Below are 18,061 nucleotides of genomic sequence, written 5' to 3'. Positions count from 1 at the left end.
ACTGAACATTCTATCCGCCCGCAACGGACGGCTTCCTTATGGCGCGCCGTCGACCGTAGCAGGATGTGGCACTGAGCGTAGTGACCAAGTGCAGCCGGTCTACACCCGAAGCGCTGGGCTGTGATGACGTGATAGGCTGTCCGTGTGGCCTGGAAACGCTGGACTTAATGGTCATGATGTCGGGTAGTTGTCCACCGGCGGTTTCCTCCACCGCAGTGGATGGAACGGAAAACTAGCAGATGGAATATCAATCCAGTGGCGTATCAGACTCGGGACTCAGGGGTGGGGGGGGGGGGGGGGGAACTTAGGCGCGTATTTCAGCCTCCATCGCCGCTACTGGCCGTGGATGAGTGCTCTCTGGCGCACGCTGGTCACATGGAGCCGGCGCGGCACGTGTTCGTCTCCATCGGCCGCTGCACGGCCGGCCGGCGGCGGTCCGTCACCGGCTCCGAACGCCACCTTGACGGCGGCTCTGCTGTGTTCGGCCCGTCTCAACACTGCCACCGTCATAGGCGGCCTGCCAGCGAAACAGAGCGGCTCGGCGCGACGCGCGGGTACCGCCCCCTGACCTTGCCCTGTCCCCCACCCCACCCCGCCCCTCCGTCCTCAGCGGCGGTGCGGTGTTTGGTCGCTTTGTGCTGGGTGGTATTGTGTGTGTGTGTGCGCGCGTGTGTGTGTGTGTGTGTGTGTGTTAAGGTGCTTTAGATGGTGCTTAGGAGCTGCATGGTGAAACAAGATGAGCGCATCACGACGCAATGGTACGCGCCACGACCTACCGTAGTGCGGTTCAGCGTAGTATGGTTTGTCTCTGGCCTGAGCGCCGCACCAGTCGGCGTTGTCGGTGCCGGCTGTGCCACGGTGAGGTTCTACTACTACCAGCGCTCCGGCGCATTCTGCTACGTAGCTGCACCCTGCGGTGGGGACGTGAAGTTTCACGAACAGCATGCGCCGAATCCGAGTCAGGGTCCGATGAGACCAGAGCTGGCACCCCGCGCCCTGCAGCAGTATCCTGTTAGCTCAGCGCGTGCGGTGCGGCGTCGTACCGACGGACGGGCCGGGCGTCGCGTGGCCGCCTGGCCGCCCACACGGCATCACCAGCGCAGGCCAGCGGCCGCTCCGCACGTCCCGGCGACGGCGGAGTGCGTCGGCGGACGTCGGCGGGGCCGGCGTGCACCGACGCTGCGCACGCCACGGCGCCAGCCGCTCTCACACGACTCCGGCTCTCCCGTTGGAGAGGTCATACGTTGTTTCCGGTGTGCGTATATCAGTCCAAAGCTATTGACAGCAGAGCTAGGCCAATTTCGTTTAGTACATCACTCTCCCGGGTGGTGTTACAGGTTGCTGAATGGAGACTGTCGCTTTTTTCGGTGGCAACATTTCAGTCGCAACAGAAATGACAATGTTATTCTGCTGCACGAGCCTCCTGTGGACTTTTTGCTGGGAATGAATGCACCTAGCCTGCCCGCCCGCCCCCCCCCCCCCCCCCCCGCTCTCTCCCCCAGTGGCCAGCCTCAGTTAGACTAAAACTTTACGAATGGAAGCTTTCACTGTCTTGGTGGCGGGACGATAGTTGACGCAGGACATGCCATGGAAGGTGGTCGGTGGGTGTTGTCCCTGTCCCGGACGTGCGTGGCGTGCTCGCAGCACCAGCGCCTCCTGCCGGCGGCCCGCCCGCAACTGCCACCGCCGTCTCTGCGGTCTGTGTCCGTCCGCTGGCGCCCGCCCGGCGACCGTGAGGGGCCCCACTGGGGCGCGCCGCCGTGCCGTGCTGACCGCGCCAGGGTCACTGGCCGGTCACCTGGCCCGTCGCCCGCGCGCCGACACGTGCTGCACGTGGCGGCGTGCCGGCGCGTGCCGGCGGCGCCGGCGGAGAGGGCGTGGGAACGGAACGGCCCACGGTTGGTGGAGTACGCGCCCTGCTGCGCAGATGTGGGGTCAGGGGTGGGAGGCAGGCGGGCGACACGCTGGGTTGTGGTGACACGGCAAAGGTTGACCTCTTCTGCTCAGATGTGACCTCTGTCATTTTACACTGGGATTGACCTGTGTCGTCAAGAAGCTCGGACGTTGTTGAGATTCGGATTCTCTCGTCAAGTAACACTAACTTCGTTTGTCTGAGGCGCACACTAACTACAGGCATAAGGCATGCACGGGATTAACATGTATCTTCACGTACGGATATAGTTTCATACATTCCACGACTATAATTGCTTACCCTCTGTAGCCAGTACTTTACGGCATTTGCAACTCTTAACCCCTCCTTCCTGGCTTTGCCCGTGGTAACTGCATTGAGTGGTCATTGCCAGTCTCTGTATCCTCACTGGCCAGTCTGTAGCCAGCTCGGATTGCAACTTGGCGGCGCCTCAGCCAGGCTGGGGCTGGGCTCAGCCCAACCTCGCCACCAGGCGGCGTCCGGCCCGGCCCCTGAGCGCCGGTGACGTGGCGCCAACACAAGCGGAACTAATAGATGGTCGTGTGTCACTAGTAGAGGCGCGTCCAGGAGGAGCGGAGAGCACTTACCGACGTCCGCGTTTCGCGGGTGAATGTGACGTCATTTAAGCAAAACTTGTGTATTTTGTTCGCCGGTACGAAAGACGGCAGCGATTTTACACTTTCGGTTCGACAAGGATCCTGTCCGCCTTCAGCGTTTCCCATCCCCCTCCCCCACATCTGCATGTTCCCGGTCCGTGCCGATCAGAGCGCGTGTCGGTGTGGAACCGCCGGACATGCCCGGCGGCACTGTCTGACCTTGAACTGCGGCTGACTTCTGATTGGTGCCGAGTCGCCGTGGGGCCCCGCCACGGCCGTCCCGGACGGACCTTCCAGGCGCCGGGCGTCACGAGCCGGTGGCAGCTGGTCGCACGGGCTAGGTGTTAGTGGCCACATGGCTAGGTGATAGATGTTTATTGGTCATGTAATTGTTGAAAGGATTATTAAATACGTGACACGCAGCAGATGACAAAGGGTGGCCTAGGATACGTTGATTGTCATCTTGGCCTTAGAAAATGTCTCGCTGTCAAAGCAGTTTCGATAAATGGTGACCCACGATTGCATGATCATGGTCACAAGCAATCGCCTGTCGTTTCTCCTTGCAGCGGCATGTTCAAGTGTCGCAATCTGAAGGCTGTGCGGCTCGGCCGACCACCACGGGGCAGGCTGGCTGGCGAGTCATCGCCGTCCCGCTGATGTTGCGCCGGGTGGTGCCGTGTGCCGCCCGGCCGGCCTCGGGGTGCTGTGTGCGGCCCGGCCGGCCTCGGGGTGCCGTGTGCTGCCCGGCCGGCGTTGGGTGCCGTGTGCCGCCCGGCCGGCCTCGGGGTGCCGTGTGCCGCCCGGCCGGCGTCGGGTGCCGTGTGCCGCCCGGCCGGCCTCGGGGTGCCGTGTGCGGCCCGGCCGGCCTCGGGGTGCCGTGTGCTGCCCGGCCGGCGTCGGGTGCCGTGTGCCGCCCGGCCGGCGTCGGGGTGCTGTGTGCCGCCCGGCCGGCCTCGGGGTGCCGTGTGCCGGCCGGCTCGCCTCGCAGCGCCGACTGTGACGCGCTGCTCGTGCCGCCGACTCCGCGCCGCTCGGTCTGATGATGCGTAGCCCGGCACCGTGACGTGCCGCCACGTCTCTGTTGACGCCCGTCGGCCGCGTCACGCTGCGCCGCGTGACGTGCGGTAGGGGCGGGGGGGGGGGGGTGACTGGCGATCCGTGACGATGGGAATAGGGACGGTCTCAACCAGAGCTGACACAGTTGGACTCCAATGTCGGCATTGGTGTCTTGGGCACTGCGTTGGTGCCTTAGGCATTGCTTTTCTTCCGGCTCTCCCGTATGATATGGCTCTGATTTCATAAATTGTGGAACAAGGTGTCACGCTACAGATTTCATTTCAAAATCGGATACAGTAGATAACTGAGCTGCGCCTCATTGGCCACCGCCTACTTGCCTCTGCCGCGGGCTGATCATGAACCCTCGCAGTGCGGGACCCTCCCTCCACCTGGTCTTGATCAGTTCATGACTTGACCCGGCCTGTCCTCTCCCTACCGTGCCAGCCGGTGACCGGCGGCGTCTCTGTTTCACCAGCAGCGGCGCAGGACACGAGAAAGCTGCGCCTGTCTGACCAGCCGGGCGCCTGTCGCAGCCGGGCTTTCTACCGTCACAGGCCGGCCCACCTGTCCTGCTGCTGTGGGGACCGGGGCACCGCAGGATTGCAGGACGGTGGGACTGTGCCATCATCGGATTACCAGCACATTGAGCCTCCGGCCACCGGACTGTCGACCCTTTGGACCGCTGGATGATCTTGCTCCTCGGACCGCACGAGTGCTGCGTCTCAGGACCACTGGGCCACTTGACCATTGGTCCACTGGTCCACCAAGCAGTTTGATCGATAGTTGCCAGGATCACCAGGACTTCGGAACCGCCTCCGAGGCTGGTGGTGTGTTTAAATAGCCGAGTTTGCAGGCGTTCTCAGTGCTGGTGCCGACTATCGGCTGATCAGATATCCGTGCACGCAAGTCTAGCCAGGCTTCCGCTGAGGATTGCCAGCGACGTTTTTGAGGACTGTCTTGAGGACTCGTGTCGCGGCTCATCTCAGCTCACCTCCGTCTGTTATCACTGCCGACCCCGAAACGCAATTTCTCCAGGTTAATTACATCGTGCGGAATGCCATTTAAGAGCGCGTTAATGTCGCCCGCCGCGGACAGAGCCACTGGGCGATAACAATGGCGCCGCGAAATCGAGACCGCTGTCTCGCGCTCCGGGTCAGGCTGGAAATGGTCTCACTGTCCTCTGAAGCCGTGGGGAAATCTCTGCTCACTTCCTGTCGCTTCGTCTGTCTTTGCGTCGTGGCCGGGTGGGAGCGACGCAGGCGGATGGGCCGTGCTTTATGGTTGGCTTGCATGCGAGCGAGTGGTCGCATTATCGATTAATTGGCCCGTGTTTGAACTTGGCGCCTGCTGCCACTGTCTGTCGAGCCGGCATTATGCCTTCCCCCTTCTTGTCTTTCTTCATGATGCCATCCCCCTTCTAATAATTGTCATGACCAGTTCAGTCCATCCTGGTGTCTTTTCCTGGTATGGTTTGTGCAGTACCATGCTACATGCATTCATTGAGTCAGGCTGTTGTCCGCCATGAGAGCACTGTGCGCTCCTTCAGAACCGTCGGACCCGATGCAATGGCTGTGCAGTCGAAGCGCCCTAGAGCCCCTATTACTACTACCTTGGCCCCCAGTCCTTCCGCCTGGCGTGTGACAAGCGGTGAGCTGGTTACCGGGCGTGTGGGGCCGAGCGCGACGTCCGCCCTTCCGCCGTCTCGTCTGTCGGGGGAGCGGGAGGGGGCGTGATGGACGAGGCGAGACGACGGGCCCGTGTCTGATGGCGTGAGCGCCGCCCGCCCCGCCCCGCCCCGCCCCGCCAGCCGTCCGTCCGGCCAGAGGGATGGACTCGCCCGGGGCTGCTGCAGGCACCGGCGGAACAGGTGGCTCAAACGGGCGAACCGAAGCCACGGAAGGCGTTCAAGAACGTGTCGTCCGGTTGCTGTTTTCACCTGAACCGACCTGTAGAGCCTGTCAGTTGGCGCAGCCGGTGACCCTGACAATACTTACGACCAGTGATGGTCCGTAGAATGGTGTCGTTTCGCCCGTACGTTAACCACTGCGTCCGAGAAAGTCACCACGTAACTGGCCCCTGCGAGGCCGTCCTCTGTGCCGACGCAACTCTAGGCTCAGTCGCACACTCGGGGCTCGTTTGAGAGCGGGCTCAACATGTGTGTACGGCATGTGCTGTGAGTACTTCACGGGCTCGCTCTCATGCCATTACGATACCTCTGATTCAGTGGGGTCAGTATGACTCCCAACGCTGTAAAAACTTTTCTGTTTAGGATTTGTTCGGCGGGGCAATGGCCGAACCGTTCGACGATATGTTCGCCACAGGGCCTCAGAGATCCGACGCTGGTTGGTTCTAGGTGGCAGAGGTCTGGGGGGGGGGGGGGTTCATCCCCTCCCCACACCCTTTGACCTGGCGCTGCACAGCCTGGTGAGGGCATGGGTCACCTTCTGCTAACCTCTTCAATCCCCGCTCGCTGTGGTAGTTTGAGGTGCGCGAGGCACATGTCCGACCCGGCTCTGCAGCCGTCCCACGGCTCTGTCCTGGATGAGGTAACCATGGCGCCAGCCTCACTACACACACTAACTGATGTCTGTGTTGGGTGTCTTGCGGGAGGGAAAGTGCGATAGGGTTAGGTCCTAATGAACCTACGCTCTGGCGCGACCTTGCAGGCTTGTCGGTGGGTTTCCTCGCGCGGCTGACAAGATAGAAAGGGCTGCTGTACTTTTGAGACGCCGCGACCACAGGAGAATGCAGCTAATTAGGACTGAAACACCGACCTTGTTTGTCGATACCGTCATACGTCGGCACATGGTTGGCTTATATGTGGATCTCAATTTGAGCGGTGGTTTTGAAAGGGTCTTCATCAGGCCTGTTAAGTTGTGAGCCCATGTGATCCCGCAATGGGATCATGGTTCCATCTTCCGTCGAACTAAGATGTCCTTTATCCTTGTTCCATCTGTATATTTTTTAGTGCAAGCTGACTTGTCTCATGTGGTCAGTCAGTCGGTCAGTGAGACACCTGGGCGTGAGGGGGGATGTAAAGGCGACATGTAGACGGAGATCTTTGTCAAGGATCCAGCCACGAGACGCAGGGCTGTATGGCGCGACCTACAAACGACCCCGCGCCTCGGATCGTGTTACGTAGAGTTTTTGTTCATGGACCGAAGAGCTTGTTGTTGTTGTTGTGTTTTGGCTGCAGGGAAAGGTCATTACATGAAGAACAGCATCATTGTTGCGATATCAGAGACCGTGTATACTTCGGTGCCGCCCGGATCAGGGCGCTCATTGTTTGCGAAGCCTATGCAGCCACGATTGCATGGTTCCAAGCAGTGCACACCCTGAATGGGCCGGCCGTTTAAGGCATGCTGAACGGCGCAGCAGGCATGCGAGCGCTGTCCTTGCACTGATTCGAGTTCCGCTGAGGCCCGGACGACCATGCTCGTGCTGTCAATGCCGTGGCCGGGGACGCGCCGCCGCTGTCGGCAGCGACAAGCCATGCGAGTGACCGCCGGGCTTCTGCGGACTGGCTCGCTGCGGCGGACCGTGGCAAGGTTTGCTGCCTGACCTGTGAGGCATCAAACTGGGCTGCGTTGCGGGGCGTGCGGGGATATTCACTGGCTAAGCAGATGCATCGGCAAATGCGCTGCAATACGCAAGACCCGTGGACAAAAATTAGGATCGCCCGGGCTGATGTTCGAATCATACTGAAGTCATAGCCGGGCTGATGTTCGATCTTATCTCTGATGTTTCAGCTTCTCAAACCGCCAGGCATCTCTTTGATGCCCCGCATCACATGACGAGAAATCCATGTTCTGCTGTGGCCTATGAGGCACTGGAGGGCAGAGACATCCAGCGGGAGTTTGCTGGATGGGCGCCACCACTCAGCTGTCAAGGGTTGCCGGAGCCCCCCCCCCCCCCCTCCCCCCGCCCAGCATCCAGTGTCGGACGGCGTGCCCAACTGCCGGGGTTCAATGGCCAGCCTATGAGTGCCAAGCGTTGTCGGGGAGACGCAGTTGGCATGAGCCCACAACCTGTATTCCAATTCCAAGGCCCTGAGTCCATGCTGCCGGGCGCCGAAGTGGCGCACGGTCGGCGTGGCGACACGCGGCCGCCCACGGCGCCGCGGCGGCCGCGCGTCCTTGCGTGGGAGCCGGCCGACCGGGCGGGCGACTCTGTCCCACGCGGCCGCCGCTGGCTCGTTACGGACGACGGCCGCCGCCGCCGCCGCCGCCGCCGCCGCCGCCGCCACCGGCGCCCGGCCGCCGCGTGGGCCAGCGTCGCAAAAACGCCCGTGCGCCCACGGTCGCATTGTCGACCCGAAAAGGAATCAAGGCCCGCGACGGGTGGACATGGGTGTGAGCGCAATGTAGCGCTGGTGGCGTGTTTACACCGGCCTCGATGCTCGGGCGCCCGGTTACAGCGGTGGTGGAGCGTCGCTGACGTCAGCTGCTGACAGCGGGCGGGGCTGCTGCATCAGCTGCTGACGGCGGGCAGAGCTGCTTTAACAGTGGCGCCACAGGCCACGGGGGCAAGCACCGACCTTGGCATGGTGTGGCTTGGGAATGTTGGCGCCCCCACGTGCGGGTCCATGACCCCAGCCCTGCAATGTCGGCGAGAGAAATGTGGACTTTTTGCTGGCGGCCGCGTGTTCTTGTGCCGGACATTCTCATGCGATGGCCATTTGCGATGGGACGAGGCCGCCTCTCACGTGTTCTACGTGCCGCGACTGGTGAATGTCCGCCGTTGCGGCGCGGCCGGCGAGTGTAAGGCGGCGGCGCAGGAGAGGCCTCCACCGCTCGGACGTTGCATGCCGCTTGTTCGGCGTGTGGACGGAGGTCGGCCTCGCGCCGCGAAAGCGGCGGCTGTGTGTCGCCCGCTCCGGACATGCTCCATAATGCGGGGAACGGTGGGGGAGAGTGTGATGGTCACGCTGATTATCAGTGTGCAGAGCTCCGCCGTTGCACCGTATCCACGCTGACGACGGCATGCGCCGGGCGGCGTCTGACGCGGCCACGCTAGGTCCGCGGAGAAGCAATCCTAGGTCCGATTGATAGAGTTTTGGATATGATTTGCGGTAATGGTTATAAGATCTTACTTTATTGGACCAATCAGTGAATTTGACGCTGTTCTACCTACGCTGCACCGTCGCCTGCCAGTGGACCTCACGGGCGCCGGGCGCGGTCTCTGCTCTGGCCTGACGGCCGATCGGTTTGACGGCTGCCCGGCGAGTACTGGCGCCCTCTCCGTCGCCTGTCACAGGCTGGGCTTGGCAGGCGCTCGGGGCAACGCTCCGTACGTCTCGGCAGACGTCTGCCGGCGTCATGCGAGCCTGTCGTTGGCGGCGGCGGCACGGCGGTGGTACGAGCTGTTGCGAACGCACGGCGGGGCTGCGAACGGATGCGTTGGTCACCGTTGCGTCAGCGGACGGCATCAGGGATGGTCGGCTGTGAAGACAATCTCGGCCACTCGACACCGCAACGGCAGTCAGCTGCGGAGCCGCCGGCCACCTCAGAAGGCCGGGCAAGGGGGAGGGGCTCTCGAAGGCAGTCGGCGCGTGCCGCCGACGCTTTCACTTTCTGCACCGGCGCCGGCATTGTTGGCGGTCGCCGGAGGCGCGCGAGGCCCGCTCCGTCCGTCCGGCGGCGACGCGGGCGGCGGGAACAAACAGTCCCGCGCGAGCCCGGCGGCCGGGGTCAGGCGGCGGCCCGTTTGTCGCCGTCTGCTGTCGACGGCGCGCCTGACCCCTGACCCCGCGTACACGCGCGCGCGTGCCGACGCTTTCATCCGGCGGCCGCCGCGGCGCGCGGACGGCGGCGGCCGGTGCCTGTGTCCGCGTCACGCTCGCGGCGATGGTTTTATAATGAGCGGCTGTCGCCGGCGCCGTGCTTTCGACGACGGCGGGAGTGTGGGGCGGGTGTGATTGACCGGCCGGTAATAAATCGGAGTGCGAGAGCGGTGAATCATCGCAGGAGATGCCGGCTGTTACAACAGGCAGCCCGGTTGCCCAACGCGCTCGCGTGCGCGGCGGGCTTCGCTCGTGGCCCGGTCGGACCTCATCGATCGCGGCTCCATTACGGCCGTGTAGTGGCGCCGGAGCTGCGGGCCTTTGTTATGTGCGCCTTGTTTGTCGACGCGGGGCGGCGCCGATTGTATCGTGTCGCCCGGCGGACCCGGACACGGCGGCACTGTCAGAGGATGTACCGTCGCGGCGGCCGGCGGGCTGCATGCCGGCTGGACACCGGTGGTGGCACGCCGTTTGATTACGGGGACTCTGTATCTGTGAGTAATTAGGAAAGCTATTTGCATTGATAATGTTGCTGGCGGTACGCTGCACCCGTGTCCGCTACGCTTTGTGCACGTGCTCTCGCATGTCGGCGCTCAGGTGATTTCGGGCGTCATTTGTAAAGTCTGTGTTTGCGATTCCGCTGTGGTTGTAAAATATACAGTGACAGTGGTGAATGGTTTGTTAAGCCATTAACCAGCTCCGCCAGTTCAACTGGCTGCAGATGAAACGGCCGCGTCCAGCTCACCTTGAAAGCAGCAGATGACGAATTGCCCGTTCCCGTTACCGACCCGCTTGCCCGTGTGCGCGCTCGCAACACCGCCCGATTTTGAAACGGATGAGAACAGACCTTGCCATCGGGGCGCCCGTTTCGACACGGCCCAGTGTGCTGGCGCCCGGAGGCGGCGAGCAGCCCCGCAGCCTCGCTGGCCGACGCCTCATGACATATGATTACACTGTCTCCCGACCCTGATGCCATTGCCGGCCCGGCCTCTCCAGACGCGCAGAATGACGGCAAATGGCCTGGAATGAGTGTGGTGCTCGCGGCGTGGAATTTATGATCGTCGTGGCGAGGGCACGGCCCGTGTTATCTCCACTGAATATGGTAACAGCTTGTGCGCATACAGAACAGCGCGCGCCGCCTTCGACGAGCGTGTCCGGCGCCGAGCTCGCGTCCGCCGCGAACCCGGCTGAGCGCCCTCCGGCTTACGCTTCATCAGATGGCGCCCGGTGTCCTCCGCGCGCGGCCTGCGCGCCGGCAGTGGCATCGGCGCGGCGCCGCGGCGGTCGGGCCCCGCCGCCCCGGCGGCGGCGTGGCGGTATGCGAGGAGCGCCGGCACCTGCCCCGCCGGCGGCCGCGCCCGGCTCGGGTGACGGCTCCAAGGCCGGCTGGCGCGCCGGGACGCGCCGGTGGCGGCTGGCGGCCGGGCCGCGGCCACGGACGGCAGGCGCCTGCCCTCGTCTGTTGGAGGGAGCTGAGAGTCGTGGCCTGCGCTAGGCCGCGATGCTCAAGTCTGTGAGTAGGAAATGCGTTATCGGCCGTGTGGATTGTCGAGTTTGCGACCACAGCGGTGAATTGCGTTTCACAGCAATGCAAGGAATTCACTGTCCAAAGCGCGCCGGGCTTGCCACCCTCGACTCGTGTCCCGCTTCCCCCGCGCTGGGGGAAGTGGGACAAGTGGGGAAGCTGGGGGCCCGGCGGCGGAGTTGGCGTTTCCAGCCGTAGCGAACCTGCAACCCCCCCCCCCCCTCCCGGCGAGCTCGTCCGCAGCGCGTCACGTGGCCGTGCGAGTCGCGACACCGGTTTCGCCACCTCTCGCTATGCAGATGGGCGTTGCTAATTGGGCGGACATGGGCGGGCATGCGATTAGCGTGGCGAGAGCGGCGCCGGTCCGGTGGCGGCTCGTTCTGACAGGTGCCGGCTGGGGATAAGCGTGCGTCAAGGTCTCGCCGGCAAAGCTGTTGTCCTGTTACCTAGCAGGCACTCTGTTCGGCATCGCAGGCTTTGTGCTTGTTTTTTTTCAGACGCCACGTCCCTTGATTTGAAAACTTAAGTTACCAAAATGTAAATTGAGCATACTGGTGGCGTTAGTAATACTGCGTTAGTGCGTGGTGCCTCGGTCTCCATGTTCCTTGATTTGAGAACCGTGGTAAACGAAATATGAATTGGGCATGCAGGTGGCGTTGATGATGCTTCGTTATACACCGGGCTGTGTGTGAAATGTACACTGTAGGCGACGCGCTGTGCAAAGCCCCGATCTTTAGGAGCGTGTAGTTTAAATTCCCGAGGCAAAAATGCAACCCGGGCCATTCCTGATCGAGGCCGAGACGGTGATTGATTCTGGAGGCACTGGAGCGGTCGTGCAGTGCGAACTCACTGGTCGCGTTTGGGTGGATTCCTAGGCCATTGGGGCAACGGGTAATACGAAAGTGAACGCCGCCGCGAAGGCGGTTACAGTTGAGAAGAGACCGCTACCTTCGACACCCGCACCCGGCGCCCGCTCGAGTCGGTGATCAGTCGGTGATCTTCACTGACGCCCGTAACCGGTGGCAGAGTGTTTTGACCTGCATCTTCACCGCGTCAGCGAGATGGCGCGATGGTATGGCTCCTGGCAGTCTAGCCACAACGAAGGCCGCTCCCGGGTGGCTGCGCCGGACAGGATATGGTCAGGGCGCACATGCGCCACGCACTAGTAGTTGATGGTCCAGGGCACGCCGCGGTGTGGCAGGTGTGGGGTACAGCTGGCTGTCAGGTGTGTTACTGTTGCTTGCCGACGCCGGACGGCGGGTGCCGGCGCTGTTTTTTCAGCTTCCCTTTGCCGGCTGATAAGTTGATACTGATAGTGAGGTCGCAAATATACTGGAATTCTAGCCTATGTTGACTGCCATTATTTACACCCGACCCCCAGTGTTCGTCCACCGATGCGACTATTTATACAGTAAATAAGACTGCTATTATTTACACCCGACCGCCAGTGTTCGTCCACTGATACGACTATATATTATAGCAATTGTTGAATAAATGCCTTATAGCCTGATACTTGACAGGAAGCGGGCCAATTTCTTGTGCGTGGGAGCACAAGTGCCGCACACACAGGAAGCAAGCCCCTGTGCCTTACACATCGACAGATGACCTCTGACCTATCTGTGCGTGACCTCACGCGTCCGCCGCCGCCTCCGCAGTCTCCCACGTGTGTTCGCCGTCCATCTGAAGCGCCGTCTGTCTCTCGTGCCACAGGTCAGCAGCTGAAGCCGCGCGCGTTCGCCAAGCTGTACGAGCGGATCAGCCGGCTGCAGCACGTGACGGCGCGGGACTCGCAGGGGGGCCGCCGCGCCGTCTGGCTGCGCTACCGGCGCAGCTACCCGGCCGAGAACAACGACTGGGGCGAGTTCCAGAGCCACCGGCGCGTGCTCGGCCTCATCACGCTCGGTACGTGCTGCACGCGCCGTGCGATGGGTCGGTGCAGGCGTGCGCTGACGGAGGTCGTGGGGTAAACGCACACGTAGGGGAGGACTTCGGTACGAACACGATGTGGTTCGTGTGGCCCGACTTGCGAAGATCTGGACAGGGCGGATTGGTAAAAAATTGGGAGTCGCTTCGAGGATACCCGTGGATGTGTGCGATTACTCTAGGCGGTTTTCGTCACTGCTTTTTTAGGGTTGGGCTTGTGAGTGCCATTGGTGCTTTCGGCGCTCTCATCTACATGGCACCGCCTGCCTCTCTCCTGCCAGAAAGGGCGGTCACAGCGGGAATAGGACCCCGTGCTTCTATTTGCCAGACGCGCACCTTCCACCACAGCATCGATACGCCAGGACTGAGCTGCGCACCTGCGGTGCGTGCCCGACATCCTTATTAAGAGCTCTCTAAATTATCATCAACTAGGTCGTTCTCTGTTCTCCAGAAAGCCGACAATGAGCCCCATTTTCCCACGAAGCCCGCCTTCTGGAACCCGCTGACCGCCGTTTGAGGGTTTGTGGCTGCCAACGCCGAATAAATCACGCGGCCCTGATCTCACGTGAGATGCTAACGTGAGAACCGCCCGGAGAACACGCCGAGACCAGGTCACCGCCCGCCAGCACGATTGGTGGGCCAGGCCCGCTGTCGGCCGGCTTAGCAGGGGAGTTGGCAGTGGCCGGCGGAGATGGATTCGTCCGGGCGGTTTCGTGCCGGTTATAACCGGCTGGCAGACACTTCTGGCGGCAAAGTCGGAGAGAAATTGGCATGATTTTCAGTACTGGAGAACGCGTGGCAATCCGATAGAAAACAGTGGAATGGCAAAATAACCAAATTACATGTCGAGCATCGTTGGTGTTATCAAAGTGCACTGAACATTGAAAAAAGGCTGAAAGGTGGGATGTCTGAAATGTTAGTGACCGTCAAGTGAAGTAAATGCGTGGCATGCAGTTCTGGTGAAAGGATCTGTGGAAGAGGATCAGTTGGCTCGCTGAGTTTTAAGCAGGGTGTGAAGGGGTAGGGGTAGGGGGACGCCACGTTGCATTGCCAGCCCGCGGCACCCGGTTGCAGCCAGTAGACATGTGTTCTACCAGCTGGTTGTGCCCCGGGCCAGTTACCACGAGCTGGTGGAGACCATTGACGTCAGGACCATCATAGACCCACTGAAGTATATTTTGCGCCACTTCATCCCACACAATAATGCGCTACTGTTACAAAAATAATGCATTGGTTTGTTTTTATTGCAACAACATTGCTGGAATTGTGATGGCGACATGAAGTAATTGGCGTGATGGCCACCAAGTGGCAAAGAATAAAACCTGTAATGATTGCTGGGGTCGCTAAGGTCAGAGGTCGCTGTCTGAACGTGAGACGGCGGATCCAGCATCATGTCATGGGGAAATGGAGCACGATTTTTTCGCCCCAATCTACAGAAAGTCTAGAAAAAATGTTTATTTCGGCGGTCTTGAGCCGTCGGTATGCACCAATGAAGACGTGGGAGCAAGGTGGGACACGGCTTTCGTTCGCTACATGATTCGTGAGCCTGGTGATACTATTTCAGATCACTTTCAACATCAATTTCCGTGTACTGACTTAGCGGATTTGATGGTGCTCATGACTTTTTTCGGTTTATACACATGATGATGTGTGTATGTATCGCATGCTGGGTGGGGCCTCCGTACAGTGGAGCAGTAGGGCATTCAGCCGGCTGTAGAATGAGCAGTGTTGCATAACACGGGTCATGGGGAGCAGTTCCAAGGCAAAATACCGCAGCTCTAAATACCACAGTTTTGCAGTGACGTCACGAACCATGTTCACACCACGCGGGGTCTACAGGCGCCATGTGGAATTCGGCGCCCGACGTCTTCTGAGCTGTGATTGTTTGCGAGTGATGCCGGATCGCGTCTTCTTCTCGGACTGAAAACACCACGCTGGAGTGAATCTTAGGGAGCGCTCACCGATGCGATGCAACTTAAAACACCACGCTGGAGTGAATCTTAGGGAGCGCTCACCGATGCGATGCAACTGAAAACACCACGCTGGAGGGAATCTTAGGGAGCGCTCACCGATGCGATGCAACTTAAAAGTGAACATCATATACATCGACCTCTCCAGCACTCTCCTCCGCGGTCCGCATGTGCATAGACGGCGGTATGGAGAGGTCTGTGACATGTCTGTCCCGCTGGCTCCATGCCGGGTACGTCCCAAAGCGTCGGCCTACCGATCGCGTCGCTCTGTTCCCCAGCAGGGCGCGTGAAATGCTGGGTGGGCGACACAGGTGGGTCGGCTTGGGTCGACCCTGCCTGTTGGTTGGTCCAGTCGCAGCCGATGTTCGCCGCGGGCCACTACAGATCGTGAGACATGCTGATTTCTGTCACACTTGCGGAGAATTCATGTTTTAAACTGTACTTGTGATATTCAGTAATAAAAGCTGCAGAGTTCCTGCGACGTAGTTCAGGTAGCTCCCACGTCACTAACAGGTCATATTGCACAACTGTTTTGCTCCAAGTTCTTGTCAAGTCGGCGCCCCAGCTCTCGGCCACGTCGCCCGGCGTCACCGGCGTACGACAGCTCTGGTGCACGGCCAGCTGGCGGCAGGCGCGGAGCCAAACGCGGCGCCTGGAGCCAGTTTTGTCAACATGCACGGCTTCCGCGTCACCGCTGGTGCACACTGACGAAACACGGCAGGTTTGGATGTGGTCATATTTGAGCAGCATGGACGGCGAGGGTTTTAGAATGTTGTAAAATGGCTCATTTTTGGCGTCTCGATCGGTGCTTAAGCTCATGAAACAGCAAACCTTGGCGAAAGGAAGTGAAACACAGGCCAACTGGGGAGGCATCTGCCAACGGTCAATAATGCGCTGCTTCTGAAAGGGTTCAGACGACTTCGGCGGAGCTTTGTCTTCTACCAAATGTTTAAGGAATGTTTCACCGTTGCGAGAAGTGTTGAATTGAGATGACGGGATCGTGGTAGGGCGATGGCTGCCCTATTCAAGCACATGGGCCACAGCCTTGCCACAGCGGCCATGGGTGTAACAGCGGGGAGTCAGTGGCCGCTGGCAGACACACCACATGGCCCAGCACTGCTGTCCCATTACAACCACAGCCTTGTCAAGGCCTAAAATGTTCCAGTTCGGGACCTTAATGCGATTAGCACGTTGGACCGATTCCACGCCAGACTGCTGATACCGACCATATGATCAAGCACGGCAGCACCATTGGCCGCCAACGGCCACTGCCGTTCGGTTATTGGTTGGGTATAACGTCCTACGCGGTATCGCGGTATCAATCGCCACGGACAGAATTGTTCGCAAGATTCTGATATTTCGAGTGCTTTTTGTCACCAACGAATGCATGACCACATCCGGCGAACGATTTCACTTATGTTTTGTCATTTCCTTATCGCGATTGACGGCGAAATATTTCCTGCAACGCGTTTATATATCACGCGCCCCTGTTCATATCAGCTGAAAATATTTGTGTTCACGCAAACCTGTGACACAAATGACCGGACCAATGTTAGAGAAGACTGTGGTGACGTCACTCTGCGGGTGGCATGCGATTGATGGTGACGTCACTCTGCGGGCGGTTTGTGATTGATGGTGACGTCACTCTGCGGGCGGCTTGTGATTGATCAAGCACAGCCGTAGGTCTGAACCGAGAGCAGCTCTAGCGTACAACCTGAACCATTTATCTGGCATTAGTCAAAGCTCACCGGCTGCAAGGCTGGGAGCGCATAATCCGCAGGCATAATTCGAGACAGACCACTGCACGCGGTGCGATGTGTGGGGCGGTGCAACGGCGGGCGATGTGATGCATCACGTCACCGTGTGGAAATACTGCCGTTTGCTATGCTGGCTGGCGAGGAGCTCCTTGACGACAGACCGCTTCTATATGCAGTTGCATGTGATAAGCTGATCAGTTGCAAGGTTTCGCCTGTTTGGTTTGAGTTGTTGCAAGCGAAATGTGAGCCGAGCAGAGCGCCCCCGGTGAAGCCGAGCGCCTGGTTCTTGTTAATTCGCAACCTAACGGTGATGGTTGAAGGTTGTTTTGTAGGCGGAATCTGAGCCCGTCTGCACGTCCACTTTGGAGTCCAACAGAGGATATCTTGCTTAGCCGCTGATCGCCGACGCGCGTCAGACAGGGAGGGCATGACCAGCATGTAACGCACATGAACATCTGCACATATGCAAGCCACTTTTCGCCTCATTGATAATCATTTTACCTCCTATGTGGGTTTCAGAAATAATTTCATCGTTTCTGTGAGCCATTTCAATATCAAAAACGTTACAAAATTGGTTTTCGCCAGATCTTTGGTAAGGTATGATGAAAGCCGCAGCTGCCGCCGTCGCCGTCCGGCAGCACGTATTTGGCACGTGGCTGAACGGCGGCCGCGGCTTCGGGCTTCGGGTGCCGCCTGTGCTGAGCCGTGGCCGTCATCCGGAGGTGGCTGGTGGCAAAGGGTCTGACAACGCAGCTGCAGCTAGCCACACACTGATTATCTGGCAGTGAAAGGGCGCAGCCGCATAATTTGTCGCGAAACGGTGAGGCGTGTTGCAGGGGCGCGGAATCGCATGGAGCACGAAACACTGTTTGGCTTCAATCATTGTGGCTTGATTGTGGTCATTGGCCATTGTCATTGCGGTCAGCCTCAATTTTTTAACTTAAAATTTTTTCACACGCGTAATTATTCACGAACATGCAATTAATATATGCGATAGGGGCATAGGGGCACACGCCCATGTCGGCTGTGATGAAACCAGCACCGCCGGGTGATGGTGGCCTTTTCAACCACCCGAGGGTGTTTGCTGTGATGTGTGCGCACTATGCTATACGCTTGGTAAAAAATTGCTTGACGTCCACAGCCATCGCCGGCCCCGCGGCTTCCACCTCAAGAAATGCCTGACATAACCGCACTGAAACATTGCGACGAACATTTGTCGCTCGCGTCCATGAAGGCGTCAGCCTGCAGCGCATCAAGCTACAGCCGGCGGTGTTGTGAAGGATTCGGTGCCACAGAGATGGCTTACGGCTGCTTTCTTCGATGGAAAACGGCTTAAAAAGTCTACCATGTTGTTTACCAGTTTAACGTCTTACAGCTGCTTTCTTCGATGGAAAACGGCTTAAAAAGTCTACCATGTCGTTTGCCAGTTTAACAGTTTGGTTGAGAGGGGAGGGAGAGGGAGAGTCTGCTGGTGGTGGTACAAAGTGTTTTTTTAACGTCTTCTTGATGGCTGGCCGGTGTG

General features: G+C 59.8%; 1 protein-coding gene across 1 annotated transcript in view; it reads left to right on the top strand.

Moving 5' to 3' along the window:
• brun (trafficking protein particle complex subunit brun) overlaps positions 1–18,061 on the top strand; it is a 77,577-nt gene that overhangs the window by 38,511 nt on the left and 21,005 nt on the right. Inside the window, 1 exon segment of the mRNA XM_037217876.1 lies at positions 12,600–12,791. Within this exon segment, the coding sequence (XP_037073771.1) occupies positions 12,600–12,791 (192 nt within the window).

This window comes from Pollicipes pollicipes, unplaced genomic scaffold (genome assembly GCF_011947565.3).
Source record: "Pollicipes pollicipes isolate AB1234 unplaced genomic scaffold, Ppol_2.1 Scaffold_4219;HRSCAF=4965_pilon_pilon_pilon, whole genome shotgun sequence".
Taxonomy (NCBI): domain Eukaryota; kingdom Metazoa; phylum Arthropoda; class Thecostraca; order Pollicipedomorpha; family Pollicipedidae; genus Pollicipes; species Pollicipes pollicipes.
Note: the sequence above shows the minus strand (reverse complement) of the source record. Positions and strands in the feature narration are given on the sequence as shown.